We start from the raw sequence: 25,630 nt of genomic DNA, 5'->3' as shown, positions 1-25,630 counted from the left end.
CCATGAAAAGAAATAAGATTTTTGCATATATTACGAAAGCTTAAGGTACCCCTTTTTTTTTCAAGAAACATGTGTATGTAAGTGTGACAATTCACACTTTTTTAATTGATGGAGGGAATCTCATTTTCATTCTTCATTTCAGGCCAAAGCAAGAGGGGTTTTGATCCTCATAGATAATGAAGTTCCCTTTGTTCAACATAAAGTAATTTCTGATACTAATGGGTATTTTGTTATAGTATCAGGGAAACTAAATAACAAATTAATGGTATTTGCCAATGTATATGCTCTGAATATAGATGACCCAGGTTTCTTTGAGCATTTGTTTTTCATTTTTGCCAGATCTAAGTCTGTACTCATTGGTGATGGGTGGAGACTTTAATTGTTGCTTAGATTCTGTTTTAGATCATTCATCTTTTAAACCAATGATATCAAATAAATCAGCCGTATTTATTAAATCTTTTTAAATGAAATGTGGCATTGTTGATGCCTTGCATTTTTTAATCCTGTAGATAAGGAATAGTCGTTTTTCTCTCATGTTCATCATACATATTCCAGGATTGATTATTTTTTTTATTGATAGCCAAATGATATCATTAGTTCGATCCTCTGTATATAAAGAGATTGCTATTTCAGATCACGCTCCTGTGCTTCTATCTTTAAACCTTCCTGGTCTTCTTCAAACAAACAGTTTTTGGCAAATTAATCTCATTTTGTTATCTGATAAAGATTTTTTAAAGTTTATGGGGAGACAAATTACTTTTTTTTAAGAGAATACGTTAGAGGAGACTCCTAGTCTTATCAGATGGGATGCCTTTAAGGCATATATTAGAGGACAAATTATTTCTTATGCCACAAGTGTTAAGAGGAAAGCTAATAAAGAGAGAAGTGATTTAGCTAATCAGCTGAAACAGTTAGACCAAGAGTATGCCTTGTTACATACCCCGAAACAGGTTTAAAAAGGACCAGCAGAAATGGACACACCTGGAGTCTGAGTCTTCCATTATAAACACTATTTTATTAGTAACTACGTGATAAAGTAATATAAAACAAAATAAGGCAAACAGGTTAACAGAGTATATGCATATATAATTGAGTAAATAAAGCTCCCAAGCTTCTCCCAGCTCAGGTGATAAATGATACAGTCTCACGATGGTGTAGGTATGAAGTCAGTTCAGTTCTGGATATTGAATTGAGTAGATTGAAGAGAGAGAGAGAGACTTGTTTTGTCTTCCCAGTGCCGATGCCATCGAATCTTCCACGTCGTCCTCCTGCTCCCGAAACTTATCAAAGTCACCGAATGTGACCACACAAAAGAGAATGCCATTTTCACGTGGTACTGCTATCAACCCAGGCAAGGGTTAAACACACTGATAGCTTTCCACCGGTCACCCCTTTGTCCACACTGTGAGCAAAAACCCCACCTTTGTCGTGGGCACACAAAGCACAGCTAGTGTCAGTTTTGTCAGTGTGTCTGGTGTGTCTGATTATAAAGCCAGTTGACCTTGTATATATTCCAGAAGTGCTAAACACCAGCTGTCCATCATATAACTCCACCTTGCCATTTCCAAGGCAACACACAGGCTTTTGTTGCTCTCTCTCCTCACACGCAAACACTCTTCGCTTTCTCTCTCTCCCTCTTTTTAAAGGAACAGTCCATATTTAATAATCCTTCAAATCTCATCACAACCTTGGCTCCAGAACCTGCTTTATATAAAAGATGTGTCAAAGTTAAAACTAAATATGATCTTCTTTTAACTGATCCAATTGAAACCCAACTCCTAAAGATACAAGTCAATTTTATATTCATGGAGATAATACAGGTAAACTATTGGCTGATCAAATTAAAACCTTTAGAGCTAAACAACAGATTAAAGAAATATGCAAAGCTAATGGTGATAGAACAACTGATTATTTAGAAATAAATAATACCTTCAGAGAATTTTACTCTAAACTTTATAGTTCTGAATCTGCTAAGGATGATATTGTATTGAACAATTTTTAGATCAAATAAATATTCCTACAATTTCTGCTGACAACAGAAAATTGTTGGAATAACCTGTTTCTTTTAAGGAAATTGTTGAGGCTGTGCTCTCATTACTTTTGAGGAAAGTTCCAGGTCCAGATCATTTTCTGAAGAATTTTATAAGACCTTTTCCTTACTGCTTATACCTCATTTATGTTCATTTTTTCCAGATTCATTTAAGTCTGGCAGACTTCCTCAATTTTTTATGAGGCTTCCATTTCTCTTATTCTTAAAAAGAATAAGGATCCAACTAAATGCTCTTCTTAAAGACTATTTTCTTTACTTAATGTTGATGCTAAGATTTTATCTAAAGTTTTGGCCCATAGGATTGAAAATATTTTACCATCTGTTATTTCTGATAACCAAACTGGTTTTTATCAAAAATTGATATTTTCACTTTAATATTTGCCAGTTATTAAATGTTATTTATTCTTCTTCTAACATGGTATCAGAATGTGCAGTATCCCTAGATGCTGAGAAAGCTTTCAACAGAGTTGAATGGAATTATTTATTTAAAACTTTAGAAAAATTTAATGTTGGACCTGTTTTCATTAAATGGGTTAAATTACTTTATTTAGCCCCTTCTTCTAGGGTTATCACTAGCTTTCAAAACTCCAAACCGTTTAACCTTCAATGTGGCACTAGGCAAGGCTGTCTGTTGAGCCCTTTGCTTTTTGATCTGGCCTTAGAACCTTTAGCCATTGCTTTTCAAGAATCTAATGATATCACCGGTATTTTAAGGAGAGACACTATTTATTAAGTCTTGTTGTATGCTGATGATTTGTTGCTATTTATTTCTAATGTTGAGACTTCATTACCCCACGTGCTTTCTTTACTCTCCTGTTTTAGCCAGTTTTCAGGTTATAAATTAAACCTATATAAAAGTGAACTTTTCCCTTTGAACAATTTGATACCAATAAATTATAACTTTCTTTTAAAATTGTAAGAAACCAATTTACCTATTTAGGTGTAACAATCACTAAAAAGTATAAGTGTCTATTTAAAGTAAATTTTCTTACTCTATGAATCATATAAAAAGAATACTATCAAATTGGTCGCCTCTTTCAGAATCGTTAATTTGTCAAATTAACTCCATCAAAATGAATACATTACCTAAATATATATATATCTTTTTCAGGCATTGCCGGCTTTTATTCCCAAATCCTTTTTTGATTCTCTTGACTCTATTATATCTTCTTATATATGGAAGAATAAGTGTTTTAGATTAAATAAAATTCATCTTCAGAAAGATAAAAAGTATGGAGAATTAGCCTTACCAAACTTTAGATTTTATTATTGGGCAGTTAATATTAGAAATCTTACATTTTGGTTATATTATATAAATCGTGAGGATTGCCCGATGTGGGTTTTTTTTTAGAAGCTAATTCTGTTAATATATCCTCTATTATTTCTCTTTTTGGATCATCACTTCCTTTGTCTTCAAGTAAGTTAACTGATAATCTGGTAGTTAAACACACTAAGGATTTGGATACAATTCCGAAAATATTTTGTCTTATTGAGATTTTCTCTTTTGAGTCCCATTTTTTCTAATTATTTTTTAAACCCTCCATGATTGATGTGGCTTTTAGAGAATGGGATACATTAGGTATTAAATGCTTTCAGGACTTGTTTGTAGAGGGAAGTCTTTTTTCATTTGAACAATTGTCAACTATAGTTTACCCAAAATGCATTTTTTTCGATATCTACAAATAAGAGATTTTCTATGGTCTGAAATAAGTACATTTCCTAAAAATCCTGATAAGAATCTACTAGATGTAATCTTTAATCTAAAACCTTTTTATAATGGATATATATCTAATATTTAAAATATGCCATTAGGAATGAGAAGTGTTCCTTTAGATAAAATTTAAAATATTCGGGAACAAAATTTACAGACTTCAATTTCTGAGGAAACTTGGAATCAAATTTTTTAATTGGTTAACACTTCATTGTTACGTACCCGTCACTCTCTCCTTCAATATAAAGTGGTCCAAAGGGCCCATATGACTAAGGATAAGTTGTATCGTTTTTATTTAGATATATCTCCATATTGTGATAGACGTAATAATGGAGAAGCTTCACTCATTCATATGTTTTGGACATGTCCGAGTCTTGGAAAATATTGGAAAGAAGTATTTCAAAACTTTTCAATACTTTTTAAAGTAAATTTCAAGCCTAACCCTTTGACTGCTTTATCTGTTATTGTTGGAGGATAGGATATTATTTTGGATCTATCTGATCTGCACATTTTGGCTTTTATGTCTCTTATGGCCAGAAGGATGCTTTTGCTTAAATGGAAAGATGTGGCCCTTCCTAATCACGCCCAATGGTTACATGATGTGATGTCATGTTTAAATTTAGAGAAGATTCGATGTTCAATCTTTGAATCTAATCAAGACTTTCAAGCATTGTGGGGACCTTTTCTGAACTATTTTCAAAACCTTTGATCTGCTGTTAGAGCACAGATGATGAATAATAATCTTTTTTTCTACTAATCAGCTTCGGTCTTGGTAGTGGGTTAGATTTTTTAATATAATAAAATTATTACTTTTCTATGTTACGAACTAATTGACTTGTGTGAATATAGGGTAAGGAGTCATTATATGCAATTTAGTTTAATGTATTGACATATATATATATTTTCCCTGTACTCTGTATTCATATATATATATATATATATATATATAAATATAAATTAATAATATTGGAAAGAAAGTATTTACCAAGGGAAAGGGTATGGAGGACCAGGAGATCAGACTGAGTGTATAAATATGTTAGGGCATATAGAGGTCAAGGAGAAGGAAGTGTTGAACCTCCAGATGAATATTCAGGTGGACAAGTCCCCAGGGCCTGATGGGATTTACTCAGGTTTCTGAAAGAGGCAAGGGATGGAATGTTAAGTCTTGATCAGTATCCTCATGTCCTCTCTTGGCATAGGCGAGGTCCTAGAGGTCTGGCGAGTGGCTACTGTTGTATCTCTATTTAAAAAGGGAACTATAGACTGGTGAGTCTCACATCAGTTATGATTTTTTTGACAAGGTGACATGAGAGATTGATAAGGGTAGAGATTTGAATGTTGTCTACGTGGATTTTAATAAGGCATTTGACAAAGTCCCTCATGGGACACTAATCCAGAAGATTAAGATTCATGGGATCTGTGACAAAATGGCTGTTTAGATTCAGAACTGGCTTGCACATCGAAGACAGGGTAGTGGATGAAGGGACTTATTCAAGCTGGAGTTCCACAGGATCTGTGCTGGGACCTCTGCGGTTTGTGATGTATATATATGCACCCTGGATAAAAATGCAGATGGGTGGGTTAGTCAATTTGCAGATTATACCAAGATTGGTGGAGTTGTGGAGAGTGTAGAAGACTGGCAAAAAATTCTGTACGAAATAGATCAGTTACATAAATGCATTGAGAAATGGCAGATGGAGGGACCCTCCCAGTCTGGTCCTTGCTGCATACCCGGAGGATCAGTCCATAACTGTCAGGAACGGGGCCGGATGTACCCAAACGCAGGGCGCAGACACTTAAGTACTAGGGGGAGGACAGGATGGGGATACCATGGCATTTAAGGATAGAGCTGGGGTTCAGGTAGATAGAGTGTCAGGCAGGCAGAGAGGAGCGGGCTCCCAGAGTTCAGGCAGGCAGACAGGTCTAGGTGGCTAGATAAGCTGGCGGAGAGCCCTCTCTGGGCGGGCCGCATATATCCCGGGTAGGGCCGCCTCCCAGGCAGAAACACTGGAGGCCTGGGAACGACACGGACCCCTAGGCAGGTGCGGGGCACAATCCCAGGGTTCGGGCAGAAGGGGAGTACGGGGCAGAACCCCCGGCTGGGCAGCGGCGGACCGGCCGGGCCTGCCCGACGGAGGCAAGGGATAAGAAAGGGCCTAGGTCCAGAGTAACCAACATAACAGCCATGATAGCAGGAAAATCGGGAAAGGCCAGCAGACAGCGCGAACAAAACAAACGAGCGGAGAAGCGGGACCAGCGCATGGGAAGAAAGGTGGGGGAACGGACCAACCTGGCAGTACTGGTACGGGGCAGAGAAGCACGATGAGGAGTAGATCTGAGCCCGGGCAGGATAACAGAATGCAGAGAAGAGTTCGGAGCCGGCAGAGAAACAGAACAAAACGACCACCCGCCTGGTCCCAGTCCCAAGGCCCCTTATAAACACCTGCAGCTTAATGGTTCCAGGTGTGCCTCCTTGAGCCAGGAGGGTCCGAACTAGATCACGGGTGACGGGAGGGACAACTGCAGGACCCGGAGTCCGGAGCACTCGGACCGGATCGAGACCCGGAACGCGGATTCAGGACCGGACCCTGACAATAACGCGCTGCCCGAGATGACAGCACTAAGGAAAGGACGGTCACTCACCACTTTGTCGACTGTGGGTTTGGGAAGAGGATGTGGAGAAAGATGCGGGGCCTCTGTCATGGTTCATCCCGAGCAGCTGCGTGACAGAGGACACTGTGTGCAGCAAGTTCGGTGCTGACCACTTCCTGATGGACTTGTTAAAGGTGCTGGTCTGGAGGAACTCTCAGGTACGTACAGGAAAACGGACAATAACGCTGCTGAGAGATTATCAGCTCAGTGAATGACGCCGTTTGGTCTGTCCTAAATTTGTTGGTCATCAGGATATCCATAAAGGAATGCTGTTGACTGGCACGTTCCAGGCTGCAGGAGTACGTGGTGAGGGACGCTCTGAAGCCATTAAGGTTTTCCGCTACTGGACAGAGAGTGGCCGGGTTGGGAGAGGAATCCCCTCAATTAATGCAGCTGTGAACGACCCCTGGAGGCCACATGAGTTACTGCAGCCCAATTGGTTTTGATGAATGAAATAGAAAGCTGCGTAATGCAATAACTATGCAAATTCTTAGGTAAAGATAGGAAACAGTTTACAATATTCTTGTGAATATTTTATTATGAATAACTTTTATTTCTAGAAAATAATTTAACTTGTGGGCAGTGCCCAGTGTGAGGGAAACAAGACCTTCCATTGGAACCGAGACAATCATGGGGGAAAAGCCAGAACGCTTCTTCACAGGAAGGGCGGTGAAAATCAGACTCCGCTGAAAATTTGATTTTTTTCCTACCCTGTCTCAGATAATTTTAAGTCCTGCACTTTCCCCTAAAGCCACATGTCGGCCATCGCCCTGCATCTCTCTCCTCACAACACAACATCCTCCCCACATCCCCAATTTTATAGCACTACCTGCTAGTCTGACTCTCTTTAGTCCTCGATCTGAATAAATGAATGAAGAGAGAGATAGATAGATAGATAGATACTTTATTCATCCCCATGGGGAAATTCAACTTTTTTTTCCAATGTCCCATACACTTGTTGTAGCAAAACTAATTACATACAATACTTAACTCAGTGAAAAATATGATATGCATCTAAATCACTATCTCAAAAAGCATTAATAATAGCTTTTAAAAAGTTCTTAAGTCCTGGCGGTTGAATTGTAAAGCCTAATGGCATTGGGGAGTATTGACCTCTTCATCCTGTCTGAGGAGCATTGCATCGATAGTAACCTGTCGCTGAAACTGCTTCTCTGTCTCTGGATGGTGCTATGTAGAGGATGTTCAGAGTTTTCCATAATTGACCGTAGCCTACTCAGCGCCCTTCGCTCAGCTACCGATGTTAAACTCTCCAGTACTTTGCCCACGACAGAGCCCGCCTTCCTTACCAGCTTATTAAGACGTGAGGCGTCCCTCTTCTTAATGCTTCCTCCCCAACACGCCACCACAAAGAAGAGGGCGCTCTCCACAACTGACCTATAGAACATCTTCAGCATCTCACTACAGACATTGAATGACGCCAACCTTCTAAGGAAGTACAGTCGACTCTGTGCCTTCCTGCACAAGGCATCTGTGTTGGTAGTCCAGTCTAGCTTCTCGTCTAACTGTACTCCCAGATACTTGTAGGTCTTAACCTGCTCCACACATTCTCCATTAATGATCACTGGCTCCATATGAGGCCTAGATCTCCTAAAGTCCACCACCATCTCCTTGGTCTTGGTGATATTGAGACGCAGGTAGTTTGAGTTGCACCATATCACAAAGTCCTGTATCAGTTTCCTATACTCCTCCTCCTGTCCATTCCTGACACAGACACTGATGAATGGATAGGTAAATAATGGAGAAGCGAGAGAGAGAGAGAGAGAGAGAGAGAGAGAGAGAGAATTGAATGGACAGGTAAATTACGGAGATGCTAAGGGACTCAGCGGGTCAGGCAGCATCTGTGGAAGGAAATGGACAGCCGAAAATTCGGGTCGAGATCCTTCAACTGGAACATCATCTGTCTGTCTCTCTTTTCAGGACAGGCCTTTCAGCCCTGTGTTACACCGAGCTATGCTATTCTCTCCGGCTGTTTAACGTGTTTCTGATCCCACCCTGATGTGGAAATGGCCGTAACTCCTTCCCACTGAGCACTTGCAAAAACAATGTTCGTTCCCTAAGACTGCAGCGCGCGTAGTGGAACAATCGCAATACTGCATGGGATCGGAAGCTCGTAGCAGGAATTACCATGGCTTCGAAAGGACAGGTCGAGAGTTGGACCGAGGAGGCAATTTGTCCCAACTGCCTGGATTTCTTCACCGATCCGGTTATACTGGAGTGTGGACACAACTTCTGCCGCTCATGTGTCACACAGTGTTGGGAAAGGGAGGAGAGAAACTCCTGCCCGGAATGTAGAGAGGTGTTTGCGGACCGCACCCTCAGGGCCAGTCGGATTTTAGCAAATCTGTCTGAGAAAGCTCGAAAACTAAACCTGAACCCGAAAGAGAAGGAAAATAAACTTCACTGCGAGAAACATGAGGAAGAACTGAAGCTGTTTTGTGAGACGGACGGGAAACTGATCTGTGTGATCTGTAGAGATGCACTGGAACACAAGTCTCACAACTTCTTGCCGATTGAAGAAGCCATTGAAGTTTACAAGGTAAGAATAACCCGCTTTCGATCGTCTGTTTATGTTGAGTCGGTTTTTTTTTGTCTAATCCATTAACTCTTTAAATCTCAGGATCGGGTTAAATCTTCCTTGGACTCTCTCACAAAAAGGAAATCAGACCTAGAGAAAATGGAGAAGGAACAGAAAGAGAAGATTTCTGGAGTTCGGGTGAGGCTTCCTGAACATTATTTCCAGTATTGTTGTGTAGTTTTGTTTCTTTAATGCAAAAAGCAGAGTACCGCAGCTCCAGTGCCCTGGGTTCAGTCATAACCTCTGGTGCTGTCTGCGTGGAGTTTGCACGTTCTCCCTGTGAGCACGACAATTTCAGTGACATCCCAAGGGCATGTTGGTTGAATGGCTAATTGCTTCCTGTAATTAACCCTGATGACTACTTCAAAACCTCAGCAACGTCCTGCAGGCTGCTGAAAAAATTCTAAATATATATTTCCTCGGCAGGAAGAATTTAAAAGGAGAGCGTTTTTTTCTTCAAACAACACACAAAAATTGCTGGTGGAACACAGCAGGCCAGGCAGCATCTACAGGAAGAAGTACAGTCGACGTTTCAGGCTGAGAGCTTTCGTCAGGACGAACGGAAAAAAGAGATAGTAAGAGATTTGAAAGTGGGAGGGGGAGACCCGAAATGATAGGAGTAGACCGGAGGGGGAGGGATGAAGCTAAGAGCTGGAAAGATGATTGGCAAAAGGGATACAAGACTGGAGAAGGGGGGCGTATCATAGGACGGAAGGCCTTGGAAGAAAGAAGGGGAGCACCAGAGAAAGATGGAGAACAGGCAAGGAGAGATTGTGAGAGGGACAGAGAGAGAACAAAAAAATATAAAAAATTAAAAGTTAGGGATGGGGAAAAGGGGGGCATTAACGGAAGTTAGAGAAGTCAATGTTCATGCCATCAGGTTGGAGGCTACCCAGCCGGTATATAAGGTGTTGTTCCTCCAACCTGAGTATGGCTTCATCTTGATAGTAGAGGAGGCCATGGATAGACATATCAGAATAGGAATGGGATGTGGAATTAAAATGTGTGGCCACTGGGAGATCCTGCTTTCTCTGGCAGACCGAGTGTAGGTGTTCAGTGAAATGGTCTCCCAGTCTGCGTCGGGTCTCACCAATATATAAAAGGCCACACTGGGAGCACCGGATGCAGTATACCACACCAGCCGACTCACAGGTGAAGTGTCGCCTCACCTGGAAGGACTGTCTGGGGCCCTGAATGGTGGTGAGGGAGGAAGTGTAAGGGCAGGTGTAGCACTTGTTCCGCTTACAAGGATAAGTGCCAGGAGGGAGATCGGTGGGAAGGGATGGGGGGGGGGGGGGGGGGCGCGAACGTATAAGGGAGTCACGTAGGCAGCGATCCCTGCGGAAAGCAGAAAGTGGAGGAGAGGGAAAGGTGTGCTTGGTGATGGGATCCTGTTGGAGATGGCAGAAGTTATGGAGAATTATATGTTGATATCCCAGTGGCCACACATTTTAATTCCACACCCCATTGACATTCTGATATGTCTACCCATGGCCTCCTCTACTGTTGAGATGAAGCCACACTCAGGTTGGAGGAACAACACCTTATATTCTGTCTGGGTAGCCTCCAACCTGATGGCATGAACATTGATTTCTCTAACTTCCGTTAATGCCCTCCCCCACCTTCTTACCCCATCCCTAATTTTTAATTTTTTTGTTCTCTCTCTTTCCCTCTCACAATTACTCCTTGCCTGTTCTCCATCGTCCTCTGGTGCTCCCCTCCTCCTTTCTTTCTTCCAAGGTCTTCCGTCCTATGATACCCCCCCACTTCTCCAGCTCTGTATCCCTTTTGCCAATTAACTTCCCAGCTCTAGCTTCATCCCTCCCTCTCCAGTCTTCTCCTCTCATTTCAGGTCTCCCCCTCCCCCTCCCACTTTCAAATCTCTTACAATCTCTTTTCTCCGTTAGATCCTGATGAAGGGTCTCGACCTGAAACGTCGACTGTGCTTCTCACTATAGATGCTGCCTGGCCTGCTGTGTTCCACCAGCATTTTGTGTGTGTTGTTTGAATTTCCAGCATCTGCAGATTTCCTCGTGCAGTGGTTTGATTGAAGTACGACTGCGTAGGTGCGTGGATGTCAGTGAATTAGACCAGAGGGAAGAACTTTAAAAGAAGAATGCTTTACAGAACAGGAGTCAGAGTAGGCTTTGGCTCAACGGGGCTTCAGTGATAACAGGTCGAGGCAAGTTACTGGTAAAGAATAGGAACAGGAAGTATGTCTGCGAGGCTGGTGTTCTGCACTGGGTGTCAGATTGGGATGTTCGGGAGACTCCCGGCCTCCCAGATGGCCACATCTGTGCCAGGAGCATCGAGCTGCAGCTCCTTAGGGACTGGATTAGGGAACTGGAGATGCAGCTCGATAACCTTCGTCTGGTCAGGGAAAGTCAGGAGGTGATAGAGAGGAGCTATAGGCAAGTCGTCACACCAGGACCTCCAAAGACAGATAAGTGGGTAACAGTCAGGAGAGGGAAAGGCAAGAGTCAGATATTAGAGAGTACCCCAATGGCTGTACCCCTTAACGATAAGTACTACTGGGGGCGGGGGGAGCCTACCTGGAGGAAAGCAACAGTGGCCGCGCCTCTGGCTCAGAGTCTGGCCCTGTGGCTCAGAAGGGTAGGGAAAGGAAAAGGACAGCAGCAGTGATAGGGGACTCTATAGTTAGTGGGTCGGACAGGCGATTCCACAGATGCAGGAAAGAAACACTGATGGATGTTTGCCTCCCAGTTGCCAGGGTCTGGGATGTTTCAGATCACGTCCATGATATCCTGAAATGGGAAGGTGAACAGCCAGAGGTCATGGTACATATTAGTACTAATGACGTAGCTAGGAAAAGGGAGGAGGTCCTGAAAACAATCTACAGGGAGTTGGGAAGGAAGCTGAGAAGCAGGACCTCTAAGGTAGTTATCTTGGGATTGCTCCCTCAAAACAGTGAGAATAGGAATAGAGTGAGGTCAAGGATAAATGCGTGGCTGAGAGATTGGAGCAGGAGGCAGGGATTCAGATTTCTGGATTATTGGGTCCTCTTTTGGGGCAGATGTGACCTGTACAAAAAGGGTGGGTTGCACTTGAATCTAAGGGGGACCAATATCCTGGCAGGGATGTTTGCTAAGTCTATTGGGGAGAGTTTAAACTATAATTGCTGGGGAGGGGTGAGAACTGAACTGAAGAGACGGGGAAAGGGGCGGTTGGCTCACATATATAGAAAGCTGGCAGGCAGAGTGAAAGGGAGGATAGATAGGTGATAGAGAATGGATGCACTCAGATTGATGGTTTGAGATGTGTTTATTTTAATACAAGGAGTATCATGAACAAAGCGGATGAGTTTAGAGAGTGGATCAGTACTTGGAGCTATGACATTGTGGCCACTACAGAGACTTGGATAGCTCAGGGGAAAAAATGACTACTTAGAGTGCCAGGCTTTATATATTTCAGAAAGAACAGGGACGGAGGCAAAAGAGGTGGGGTGTGGCACAGCTGATTAAAGATAGTGTCAGAAAAGGACGAAGTCATGGAAGGATTGTCTATTGAGTCTCTGTGGTTGGAAGTTAGAAACAGGAAGGGATCAATATCTCTACTGGGTGATATTTTATAGACCACCCAATAGCAACAGGGACGTCGAGGAGCAGATAGGGAGACAGATTCTGGAACGGTGCAGTAATCACAGGGTTGTCATGATGGCAGATTTTAATTTCCTCCATATTGGTTGGCATCTCCCTAGAGCAAGGGGTTTAGATGGGGTGTAGTTAGTTAGGTATGTTCAGGAAGGTTTCCTGACACAATATATTGTAGCCTCCATGCCCCCAGTTGGCCCCCATTTGCCTAAGGTGAACCGCCGTTACCCCGCCAATAGGGCTATACTTCAGTGTAAATATGGAGTAATGCCCCCCAGTACACACTCGCAATACAAATACCAGGCAATACACCCCAAAAGTGAGTAAATAAATGCAACTTTATAGTTATCGCTTAGTGATGGGTTAGTAGAAACAGATCATCTAAAGGCGCCAGATAAATAAATTTATCAGTTTGTGCACATAATATTTTAATACATTGGAGCTTACGCCTCCGGTTCCATCCACAACGACCTTCCAAGCCTTTGGCCACCGTCCGAACCGCCGACATCCAGTATCCGTTGCTCTGGAACCGCTGTCCGCTTCTCACACGTCCGTCCTCCTCGCTCTCCTCCCGAAAAAGACAGCGAACTCCCACTCAGCTTACACATTCAAGATAGCATAACAATTCACCATTGGTTATTTTCCCCCAAACACACCAGACACAGAAACCCATTACAGCATTACAGAGAAGCCATTTTGTTAGCCTGAACAGTTAACACCACAGTTACTGGTACTGAGAGCCCTACATTCTCCCCTTACCAAATTTCCTCATGCCCTCATGACGCTCAGATAATTTGCCAACCCTTCCTGCAAAACACAAAGCCCAACCCAGGTGCAGAAAGCAGTGACATAACTCCCCAAAACAGTGGAGATCACACCCTGTTCCCCAGGTGCTACATAGGCCAACCTATCTGGGAGATGCCTACTTCTCTGAGACCTACGCACTCCCTCTTCTAACTCCTCCACCTCGGACACTACAGAAGACTCGGGGAAACTATGAGGTGAACCCTCCTGCGAGCGGTCACCCAAACACCTCAGCACCTCGGAACCCTCCATCTCTTGCTTAGGCCCCACATCCTCCCCGCCAACACCCTGTGGTACTCCCGACAGCCCACCACTAGCCCCCCCCTTACCCCCTCTAACCCAGTGGCGGAAGGGCCAGGAGTCTCCTCCTCCACCATGGGGGCATCAGCGAATGTCAGCATGTACCAATCATCCGAGTCATCATTCTCCGAGTCAGTGTCCCTCACAGGGACTGGGCCTGGGCCCGGGCCCGACTCTCCCGGAGTGGGCTCTTCCTTCACCTTGCGTGGACGTGAAGTCTTGGTACGAGGTGCAGTCGGCACCTCGGGCTCCCGCTCTACCAGTACATCTTGCCCCAGAGTCAACAGGTGATTCCGATGGAGAATCTTGATGGGCCCATTCCCATCCTCGGGCCACACTCGGAAAACCGGTAAGTTGGGCAACTGACTCTCCACCATAGAGGATGTGCCTGACCAGCGATCAGCCAGCTTGTGCTTCCCAGGCAATCCCAAATTCCTTGTGAGGACTCAGTCTCCCAGCAGGAGTTGGGAGAACTTCACTTTCTGGCCATACCTCTTCTTATATCCCCGATTCTGCTTGGCGGCCGCCTCCCCAGCCAACTCATAAGCCCTTTGCAGCTCCTTCTGCGTATCAGCCACATACTTCAAGTAAGGCTTCAGTGACACTTCATCCGCGGCAGTCCCGAAACAGAGGTCAATGGGCAACCCTGCCTCGCGCCTGAACATCAGATAATAGGGCGAGTACCCAGTAGCGTCATTGCGTGTACAGTTGTAACAGTGAACCAGATGTCCAATATGTTGACTCCATCGGCTCTTTTTGCTGATCTCCAGAGTCCTGAGCATGTCTAGCAGGGTCCGATTAAACATTTCTGGCTGGGGGTCGCCCTGCAGGTGATAGGGCGTGGTGCCCGATTTCTCAATCCCCAGCATGCCCAGTAACTCATAGATGAGCTTACTCTCGAAATCCCATCCCTGGTCACTATGTATCCGCCGAGGAAGGCCATAATGCACAAAATACTTCTCCCATAGCACTCTTGCCACTGTAATTGCCCTCTGATCCTTGGTGGGGAATGCTTGAGCATACCTGGTGTAGTGGTCCGTGATGACTAAGACATTCGCCGTGTTGCTGGCATCGGGTTCTATGGCCAGGAAATCCATACACACCAGGTCCAAAGGCCCCGCACTCTGCAAGTTGACAAAGGAGCAGCCTGCCCGGGCAGTGTCTTCTGGCTTATGCAACGTATGCAGGACTTGCAATACTCGTCGACCTCTGACCTCATTCGGGGCCAATAAAACCGGTCCTTGAGCAACTCATTGGTCTTCTCCACCCCCAAGTGTCCAGAGTCATCACAACCCTCCGATACTTCCCAGGCAGGACCAGCTGCCAATGCCAAGGTCGGTCCGGGGATGATTTTAACCTCAACCGAGGCCACTCTCTCAGTAACAGAAACACTGAGCCGTGTTGTGTCTTCTCCACCCGGGCCACGTCCCCCTTCTCAACTGCGTCCCAAATAGTGCCAATGCCAGGGTCATCTCGCTGAGCAGCTGCAACTTCCCCAGGACTCAACTCTGGCAGCTGCGGGGTTTTCAGAGCAGTCATGTCACAGTAAACTAGGGGTAGGACGTCATCGGACACCCCCAATGGGTCCACTGCTCGATCTGGCCTCTCCTTTTCCTCGGCCTGCACGGTGATAGCAAACTGACACATGGCCTTCACCCTTGGTGTAGGAATGCTCTCCCGCTCCTCGTCCCCCTCCAGGTCCTCATGCCTCTGTTGAGACAAAGCATCTGCATCGACATTACGGCTCCCCAGCCGATACTTCAGGCTAAAATCATATGCAGACAGGGCGGCCAACCAACGATGACCGGTGGTGTCCAGTTTCACCGAGGTCAAGATGTAGGTGAGCGGGTTGTTGTTCGTCCGCATCTCAAACTTGGCCCCGTAGAGATAGTCACTCAGTTTATCTACTACCGCCCATTTCAATGCCAGAAACTCCAACTTGTGGGTGGGGAAGTTCCTCTCGGAGGGTGACAAATGCTACCGGCCTCAGCCCAGCCCCCTGATCCTGATACAAGACGGCCCGTAAACCCTCCCGACTGGCATCGGTGTGTAGCAGATAGGGCAATCAGGGTCCGCAAAAGCCAGAACCAATGCCTGAGTCAGCATCTCCTTCAACTGCTTCACATTGGTCATCCCATCTCTGTCCGAAGGGCTCTGCCGAGTTCAAATATTCTCCAGCCTCCCGTCCTCCTCTCCCTTTCTCTTTCTGTCCCAGGGGTCGGGTGTAGCCACGTAGAAGGTGGTTTTTGGGATGCCTCACCTTGGCATAGCCCTTCACGAATCTCTGGTAGTATCCACAGAACCCCAAAAACGAGCACAGAGCGCTCACAGTCTTGGCCAGGTGGTCACCATTTCGATTTTACTCGGGTCTGTAGCTACCCCGTTTCGTGAGATTATATGTCCAGCATAGCTAACAGACGTCTGGCAAACTGGCACTTGTTTTAACCCTTCATCCGTCAGCCGGTTGAGCACCTTCAGTAGCCTCACTTCGTGTTCTTCCAAGGTGGATCCAAATACTATCGGGTCGTCCAAATATACCAGAACATCAAGCAGGTTCATATCCCCCACAGTCTTCTCCATGATCCTCTGGAAGGTGGCAGGGGTCTCCGATATGCCTTGGGGCATCCTTTCGAACTGGTAAAACCCCAGAGGGCATAGAAAGGCCGTCTTCTCCTTATCCGCCTCACTCATCGGGATCTGATAATATCCACTCCTCAAATCCAACACACTGAACCACTTCGCCCCACTCAGACAGGCCAGCGCGTCTTCGAACCTGGGGACCGTATACTGGTCAGGGATGGTGCGCCTATTTAGGGTCCTATAGTCCATACACATACGAATCTTCCCATTTTTTTTCCTGGCCACGATTATCAGGGACGCATAAGGGCTGCGGGACTCCAAAATTATCCCAGCTTCCTACAACTTACATAAATACTGCCGTACATCATCCACGTCAGCAGGGGTCAGTCACCGCGACCTTTCTCAGAACGGGGTGTCTTCAGTCACCCGGATGGTGTGGCGAGTGCTCCTGGAACAGCCCACGTCAAACTCGTCTAGGGAAAAAACATCTTTCAGCATCAACATCTTCTCCACCATCCTCCGCTTCCAACTCTCCGGCACAGGCGAGGCCCCAAAGTTAAACGCCCCCGCGGTCAACTTATCCCTGTTTTCCAATTACCCTCCCCCAGTGAGCCTCACGGGGGCACTATACATCACCGACACTGGGAACAAATGCGCCAGGGGCATCCCTCGTTTAAAAGTGACCTCCTGTTGCACGTTGTTCCTGATGTTCACCAGCTCCCGGCGTGCCCGTACCACCGGGAGCTTCTGCAGCTCGGGTCTCACCAGCTCCCGGTGTGCCCGTACCACCGAGAGCTTCTGCAGCTCGGGTCTCACCACCACCCGGTGTGCCCGTACCACCGGGAGCTTCTGCAGCTCGGGTCTCACCAGCTCCCGGTGTGCCCGTACCACCGAGAGCTTCTGCAGCTCGGGTCTCACCACCACCCGGTGTGCCCGTACCACCGAGAGCTTCTGCAGCTCGGGTCTCACCACCACCCGGCGTGCCTGTACCACCGAGAGCTTCTGCAGCTCGGGTCTCACCACCACCCGGCGTGCCCGTACCACCGAGAGCTTCTGCAGCTCGGGTCTCACCACCACCCGGCGTGCCTGTACCACCGAGAGCTTCTGCAGCTCGGGTCTCACCAGCTCCCGGCGTGCCCGTACCACCGGGAGGTTTTGCAGCTCAAGGTCTCACCACCACCCGGTGTGCCCGTACCACCGGGAGCTTCTGCAGCTCGGGTCTCACCAGCTCCCGGTGTGCCCGTACCACCGAGAGCTTCTGCAGCTCGGGTCTCACCACCACCCGGCGTGCCCGTACCACCGAGAGCTTCTGCAGCTCGGGTCTCACCACCACCCGGCGTGCCCGTACCACCGAGAGCTTCTGCAGCTCGGGTCTCACCACCACCCGGCGTGCCCGTACCACCGAGAGCTTCTGCAGCTCGGGTCTCACCACCACCCGGCGTGCCCGTACCACCGAGAGCTTCTGCAGCTCGGGTCTCACCACCACCCGGCGTGCCTGTACCACCGGGAGCTTCTGCAGCTCGGGTCTCACCAGCTCCCGGTGTGCCCGTACCACCGAGAGCTTCTGCAGCTCGGGTCTCACCACCACCCGGTGTGCCCGTACCACCGAGAGCTTCTGCAGCTCGGGTCTCACCACCACCCGGCGTGCCTGTACCACCGAGAGCTTCTGCAGCTCGGGTCTCACCAGCTCCCGGCGTGCCCGTACCACCGGGAGGTTTTGCAGCTCAAGGTCTCACCAGCTCCCGGCGTGCCCGTACCACCGAGAGCTTCTGCAGCTCGGGTCTCACCAGCTCCCGGCGTGCCCGTACCACCGGGAGGTTTTGCAGCTCAAGGTCTCACCAGCTCCCGGCGTGCCCATACCACCGAGAGCTTCTGCAGCTCGGGTCTCACCAGCTCCCCCGCCGGGAATCTCGATTCCCCCTCGAGATCTTCCGGGGTGTTCACTAAAAAGGCTTCACCCTCAGGCACTCTGGAGTACCTGGGGATCCCCATCACTCTCGCTACTTCACTGGGCCATACCACCCTGGGCTTCGACTGAGCACACCATACAGTTCCTCTTTCCAATGCTGTGTCCCGCCCAGTGCGACCACACGCCTCCTTAAATGCAGCTTGAAACACTGGGTGCACTGACAGGGTCTCCAAAAAGTCCTCACCCGCTTTCTCCTTGCAGGCCCCCAGGAGTCTCCGCACAATAGGGGTGTTGGTCCCTACCAGAATTGATGCACCTCCAGTCACAACTGGGTCTGGACAAACCAGTAGCAAGGCCTCATGAGCCTCAGACACTCCCACCTCGGCCTCGAGGAACTCCAGCCTCATGGACAAATAACCATCGTATGGGCAATCACCTGCACTGATACCCCAAATTTCCAGGGCACTGAAGAGCGTCAAGGGTAAATGCGACAAATACCGATCATAGAATGAACGGTACCATAGCGTGACCTGTGACCTCGTGTCGAGTATGGCTTTTGCATCTATTCCCTCTAACCGGATTGACACGCTGGATCGGGGCCCCACCAATCCTTCTGGCATAGGGTCTACTCCTCTCAGGGGGCCCGTGGCACATTGCTGGGAACGTGTTTTCCAGGCCGTTCCCTCACTGGGTTTCCTCTAAGTTTCCTGACCCCCCTTCCTGCTGGGACACCCCTGGAGTCTCCCACCGAGGGGCTCCCAGCTGGTCACATTCCTGCCTAAAGTGCCCCTCTTTCCCACAGTTATAACACACACACATCGTCTCGTGGGACCTCGGCCTCTCCCGGGCCTCTGTGCTGTCCGTCCCTTCAGGAGGGGCCTCTCTGCCAGTCCCCTCACGCGGTGGGACCCCGCCGTCTTGTTCATCAAGGAGTTAATGGCTGACGCCAACTCCGAACCCTCCCCCTTCCGTGGGAGAGGGGGACTAATTAGATTTTCCAAATCTGATTATTCCCTTCCTTCATCCTTCAAAAACGACGGGACCTGCTCTCGAAAATCTCCGCCTCCAGCTGCTGGCAACTCCTCTGGTGTCCTAACAGACCCGTCAAACCTTTCCTCTGTGACAATGTGCACGCCTCACGGCCCTGCGTCACTGAGGTCACCGAGAGACGGTGGCAATCCCACCGCTGAGATGTCAGCACCAATCCACGCTAACACATCACCTAAATCCCCCATTTTACCAGTCTTTCTGTCTACGATTTCGACTTTACCGATAGCTCTGACCATACTCAAACATTGAATTAACACTTCATCCGAGGTACGCATGTCCACCCCACTTAATACGCAGGCATGAGTAACTGGTGCATCCTCGATCTCACACCAGAGTTCAGTCTTATCCGAATCCATCTCCCCTCGTTTAAACCGGGGCGAATTACCCCGTATGTGAGAAATTCAAACCCAGATGAGAAACCCCACAAACGTAGCCTCCGTTTCCCCAGTTGGCCCCCGTTCACCTAGGGTGAACCGCCGTCGCTCGGCCAATAGTGCAATACTTCAGTGTAAATACGGAGTAATGTCCCCCCCCCCCCCAGTACATGCTCGCAATACAAATACCAGGCAATACACCCCAAAAGGGAGTAAATAAATGCAACTTTATAGTTATCTCTTAGTGATGGGTTAGTAGAAACAGATACCGTAATCTAAAGGAGCCAAATAAATAAATTTATCAGTTTGTACACATAATATTTTAATACATCGGAGCTCACGCCTCCAGTTCCATCAACAACGACCTTCCGAGCCTTCGGCCACCGTCCGAACCGCCAACTTCCAGTATCCGTCACTCTGGAACCGCTATCCACTCCTCACATGTCTGTCCTCCTCGCTCTCCTCCCGAAAAAGACGGTGAACTCCCGCTCAGCTTACACATACAAGATAGCATAACAATTCTCCATTGGTTATTTTCCCCCTTTTGGGTAGTCATAACCCAAACATACCAGACACAGAAACCCATTACAGCATTACAGAGAAGCCATTTCATTATAACAATACAGAGAAGCCATTTTGTTAGCCTGAACGGTTAACACCACAGTTACTGGTACTGAGAGTCCTGCATATACATAAGCCTACAAGAGGAGAGGTTGTATTTGATCTGGTATTAAGACATGAACCTGGTCAGGTGTCAGATCTCAGTGGGAGAGCATTTTAGAGCTAGTCATCACAATTCTATCTCCTTTACCATAGAATTGGAGAGGGATAGGAACAGACAAGTCAGGAAAGTATTTAATTGGAGTAGGGGAAAAATGAAGCTATCAGGCAGGAACTTGGAAGCATAATTTGGGAGCAGATGTTCTCAGGGAACTGTACGGCAGAAAAAGAGGATGTGCTGAAGTATTTGGAAAACATCAAGTTGGAAAAGTCACTGCGACCAGACAAGATATACCCCAGGCTACTGTGGGAGGTGAGGGATAAGATTGCTGAGCCTCTGGCAATGATCTTTGCATCATTGGTGGGGACTGGAGAGGTTCCAGAGGATTGGAGGATTGCAGGTGTTGTTCCCTTATTCAAGAAAGGGAGTAGAGATAGCCCAGGAAATCTGACTTCAACCCAGATTAGTGTGAGGTGGTTCATTTTGGTAGATCAAATATGATGGCAGAATATAGTTTTGATGGCAGTGTGGAGGATCAGAGCGATCTTGGGGTCCAAATCTATAGGATATTAAAAACTGCTGTGCTGGTTGACTGTGTGGTTAAGAAGGCTTATGGTGATTTGGCTTCATCAACCATGGGATTGAGTTCAAGAGCTAAGAGGTAATGTTGCAGCTATATAGGTCCCTGGTCAGACCCCACTTGGAGTACTGTGCTCAGTTCTGGTCACCTCACTGAAGGTAAGATATGGAATTATAGAAAGGGTGCAGAGGAGATTTACAAGGGTGTGGTCTGGATTGGGGAGCATGCCTTATGAGAATAAGTTGAGTGAACTTGGCCTTTTCTCCTTGGAGCAACAGGGGATGAGAGGTGACCTGATAGAGGTGTATAAGATGATGAGAGGCATTGATCATGTGGATAGCCAGGGGGATTTTCCCAGGGCTGAAATGCCTAACACAAGAAGGCACAAAAAATTGCTTGGATGTAGGTACAGAGGAGATGTCGGGGTAAGTTGTTTTACGTCGAGATTGGTGAGTGCATGGAATGGACTGCTGGTGATGGTGGTGGAGATGGGTATGGTAGGGTCTTTTAAGGTACTCCTGGAAAGGTAGATGGAGCTTAGAAATCGAGGTAATTTCTAAAGTAAGTACACTTTTGGCACAGCATTTTGGGCCAAAGGTCCAGTATTTTGCTGTAGGTTTTCTATGTTCTATGTATTACTGTCCTGCAAACTGTAGCCTGTAATTTCCATTTTAAGCGATGTGCTTTTGAGCTGTCTTAATGAATTAGCAATTTCATGATCCTCTGAAGGACTCATGGACTTAACTCTCAAATATGCAATTACTGCACGTTTAAATAGATGAAGGTACATCACCATGGCTAGAAGAGATGGAGAAAAGGCACACCCCAATCCAGGCTTAAACACAGAGGAATGAAACTCCCTCTGCCAGCCTCTTGTCAGCAAATATGTAGTCAGTGGAGAACAAGACTGTGGATCTCAGGACATATTGGTGCATCAGAGGGAAATGAGGAATTGCTGTGTTCCGTGTTTCATGGAGACTTGGCTCACTCCACACACACCAGATGTGTTGGTAAGATCTTGATTCACTACATGGACCAGACTGCTAATTTGGACAAAGCAAAAGATGGGTGTCTGTTTTTCATGACAAACTCTTTGTGATGTTCAATGCAGCAGGCTTGTCACACTCTTGTTCCCATGAGCTGGAACTCCTGATGATTATGTGCTGACTGTTCTACTTACCAAGAGAGTTCTCTGATCCTGACCGCAGTTTACATACCACCAAAAGTAGATATTTTAAAAACACTCGATGTATTGAGTGTCTCAATTAGCAAACAGGAAACAGTCTATCCTGATGCATTTCAAATAATTGTTGCGGACTTCATTCAGGCTTGTTTGGAGGAAACTCTGCCTAATTATCATCAATGTGTTACCTATACCCCCAGAGGTCCCAACACTCCTGAATATTGTTACACTATGATTAGGAAAGCTTATCATTCCATGCCTAGACCACATTTCGGGAAATCTGATCACTTAGCTGTCCTCCTCTTACATGTGTCCAGGAGAGGCTAAAGAGCAAGACTCCAGAGATAAGGACAACACAGAGGAAGTTGCGGGAGGCTGAGGAGCGGCTACACAATTGCTTCGAGTCAATAGGCTGTGCCGTGTTCAGGGACTCATGGAAGGATCTGAATGAACGCATCATGGCTATTACAGACTTCATAAAAACAGTTGTAAACAAGTTGTCCCTCAAAATCATTCAGAATTTTCCCTAACCAGCAACTCTGGATGAACCAGATCAGTGGTATTCAGGTGGGGGAACCAAGTTAAATATAAGAGGTCCAGGTATAGTCTCCAGAAACTTGCAAAATGCAATTCTGGACCAAACTTGAATCACTGAAGGATGTTTGCTAGCTGTGGTAGGGCTTGAATGATGACATCTCTTACAAAGTAAGATTTGATTTGATCTTTGCTTTGATTTAAATCGAAGCAAGAGGTGGAGAGGGAAGAGGTAAAAGAAGCTCAGAGAGAAGCTGGTTTTTTTTTAACTGATGGGGGCGAAGAAGCTAGACTGCGCAGGTGCGTGATGTAGCGCGCCAAAGGTTTAAAAGAAAGACCGCCATATACAGCGGCGATCATCGTAGCGGCCATTGTCAGAGTGGACTGAGGCAGAGTGGGACTGCTTTGGCTCAATCAGGCTTTGGCAAGAACAGGCAGAGGCGAGGTTTGAATGGGGCATGACTGCGCAAGCGCGTGAAAGTCGGCCCGTGAGGCAGCGGGAGAATTTAAATAGCAAGCAAAGGCTGAGTACAAGCGTCACTCCAGGTGAGGTAAGACCAGGTAAGCTCCTTTAATTAATATAATTAGATTAGGAGTAGGTAATGGAGGCAGTTAGGTCAGTTGAGTGCTCCGTTTGCAGTATGTGGGAAGTCAGGGCAAGCACAGCCATCCCTGATGACTACACCTGCGACAGGTGCATCCAGCTGCAGCTCCTGACAAACCGTGTTAGGGAACTGGAGCTGGAGCTGGATGAACTTCGGATCATTCGGGAGGCAGAAATAGACAGGAGTTTCAGGGAGATAGTCACCCCTAGGAGTCTGGAGACAGGTAGTTGGGTGACTGTCAGGAGAGGGAAGGGGAATAGACAGGAAGAGCAGAGCACCCCTGTGGCCGTTCCCATCAACTATAAGTATACCGTTTTGGATACTGTTGGTGTGGACGACCTACCAGGGACAAGTTGCAGTGGTTGCGTCTCTGGCACCGAGACTGGACCCTCAGCTCAGAAGGGAAGGAGGGAAAAGAGGAGAGCAGTAGTGATAGGGGATTCGATAGTTAGGGGGACAGTTAGGAGGTTCTGTGGAAGAGATCGAGAATCCCGGATGGTCTGTTGCCTCCCTGGTGCCAGGGTCTGCGATATCTTGGATCAAGTTCTCAGTATTCTCAAGAGGGAGGGTGAACAGCCAGTTGTCGTGGTCCATGTAGGGACCAATGATGTGGGTAGGAAGATTGAGGAGGTCCTGAAAGGTGAGTTTAGGGAGCTAGGTGCCAAGTTAAAGGACAGGCCCTCCAGGATAGCAATCTCAGGATTGCTTCCAGTGCCAAGTGCAGGTGGGTTTGGAAATAGTAAGATAGTGCAGATCCACACGTAGCTGAAGACATGGTGCAGGAGGGAGGGCTTCAGATTTATAGATAATTGGGCAGTTTTCCAGGGAACGTGGGACCTTTTCTGGCAGGACGGTTTACATCTGAACTGGAGGGAGACAAATATTCTTGCAGGTAGGTTTGCTAGAGAGGCTCCAGTGGATTTAAACTAGATACGAGGGGGGAGGGGAAGCAGAGTGTAGGAACAGATGTATGGGAGAAGGAAGAAAAAGAAGACAGTAAAGTTCTTTGTACTGTTAGAGATAAACAGAGAGGAAGAGGTGGAGAATTTCTTAAATGCATTTATTTTAATGCTAGGAGCATTGTAAGAAAGGAGGATGAGCTTAGAGCATGGGTTGATACCTGGAAATATGATGTTGTAGCTATTAGTGAAACATGGTTGCAGGAGGGGTGTGATTGACAACTAAATATTCCTGGATTTTGTTGCTTCAGGTGTGATAGAATCGGAGGGACAAGAGGGGGAGGTGTTGCATTGCTTGTCAGAGAAAATATTACAGCGGTGCTCTGGCAGGATAGATTAGAGGGCTCATCTAGGGAGACTATTTGGGGGGGAATTGAAGAATGGGAAAGGTGTGGTAACACTTATAGGGGTGTATTATAGACCGCCTAATGGGGAGCGAGAATTGGAGGATCAAATTTGTAAGGAGATAGCAGGTATTTGTAGTAAGCACAGGGTTGTGATTGTGGGAGATTTTAATTTTCCACTCATAGACTGGGAATCCCATGCTGTAAAAGGGATGGATGGTTTGGAGTTTGTAAAATGTGTGCAGGATAGTTTTTTTGCAGCAATACATAGAGGTACCAACCAGAGAAGGGGCAGTGTTGGATCTTCTGTTAGAGAATGAAATAGGTCAGGTGATGGAGGTATGTGTTGGGGAGCACTTCAGGTCCAGTGATCACAATGCCATTAGTTTCAATATAATTATGGAGAAGGATAGGACTGGACCCAGGTTGAGATTTTTGATTGGAGAACGGCTAACTTTGAGGAGATGCGAGAGGATTTAGAAGGAGTGGATTGGGACAATTTGTTTTATGGGAAGGATGTAATAGAGGAATGGAAGTCATTTGAAGGTGAAATTTTGAGGGTACTGAATCTTTATGTTCCTGTTAGGTTGAAAGGAAAGGTTAAACATTTGGGAGAGCCATGGTTTTCAAGGGATATTGGAAACTTGATTAGGAAAAAGCGAGATATCTACAATAAATATAGGCAGCATGGAGTAAATGAGGTGCTCGAGGAATATAAAGAATGTAAGAAGAATCTTAAGAAAGAAATTAGAAAAGCTAAAAAAGATACGAGGTTGCTTTGGCAAGTGAGGTGAAAATAAATCTGAAGGGTTTCTACAGTTATATTAATAGCAAAAGGTTAGTGAGGAATAAAACTGGTCCCTTAGAGAATCAGAGTGGACAGCTATGTGTGGAGCTGAAAGAGATGGGGGAGATTTTGAACAATTTCTTTTCTTCGGTATTCACTAAGGAGAAGGATATTGAATTGTGTAAGGTAAGGGAAACAAGTAGGGTAGTTATGGAAACTATCATGATTAAAGAAGAGGAAGTATTGGCGCTTTCAAGGAATATAAAAGTGGATAAATCTC

The 25,630-nt window shown here is 46.5% G+C and overlaps 1 protein-coding gene across 1 annotated transcript in view; it reads left to right on the top strand.

The window, feature by feature from the left end:
• Positions 1 to 25,630, top strand: part of LOC140722216 (uncharacterized) — a 140,737-nt gene that overhangs the window by 69,609 nt on the left and 45,498 nt on the right. The window contains exons 14-15 of the mRNA XM_073037009.1: positions 8,542 to 8,970; positions 9,052 to 9,147. Of these exons, the coding sequence (XP_072893110.1) occupies positions 8,542 to 8,970; positions 9,052 to 9,147 (525 nt within the window). The remainder of the gene's footprint in view (positions 1 to 8,541; positions 8,971 to 9,051; positions 9,148 to 25,630) is intronic.

The sequence above is a fragment of the Hemitrygon akajei genome, chromosome 2 (assembly GCF_048418815.1).
Source record: "Hemitrygon akajei chromosome 2, sHemAka1.3, whole genome shotgun sequence".
Lineage (NCBI taxonomy): Eukaryota > Metazoa > Chordata > Chondrichthyes > Myliobatiformes > Dasyatidae > Hemitrygon > Hemitrygon akajei.
Note: the sequence above shows the minus strand (reverse complement) of the source record. Positions and strands in the feature narration are given on the sequence as shown.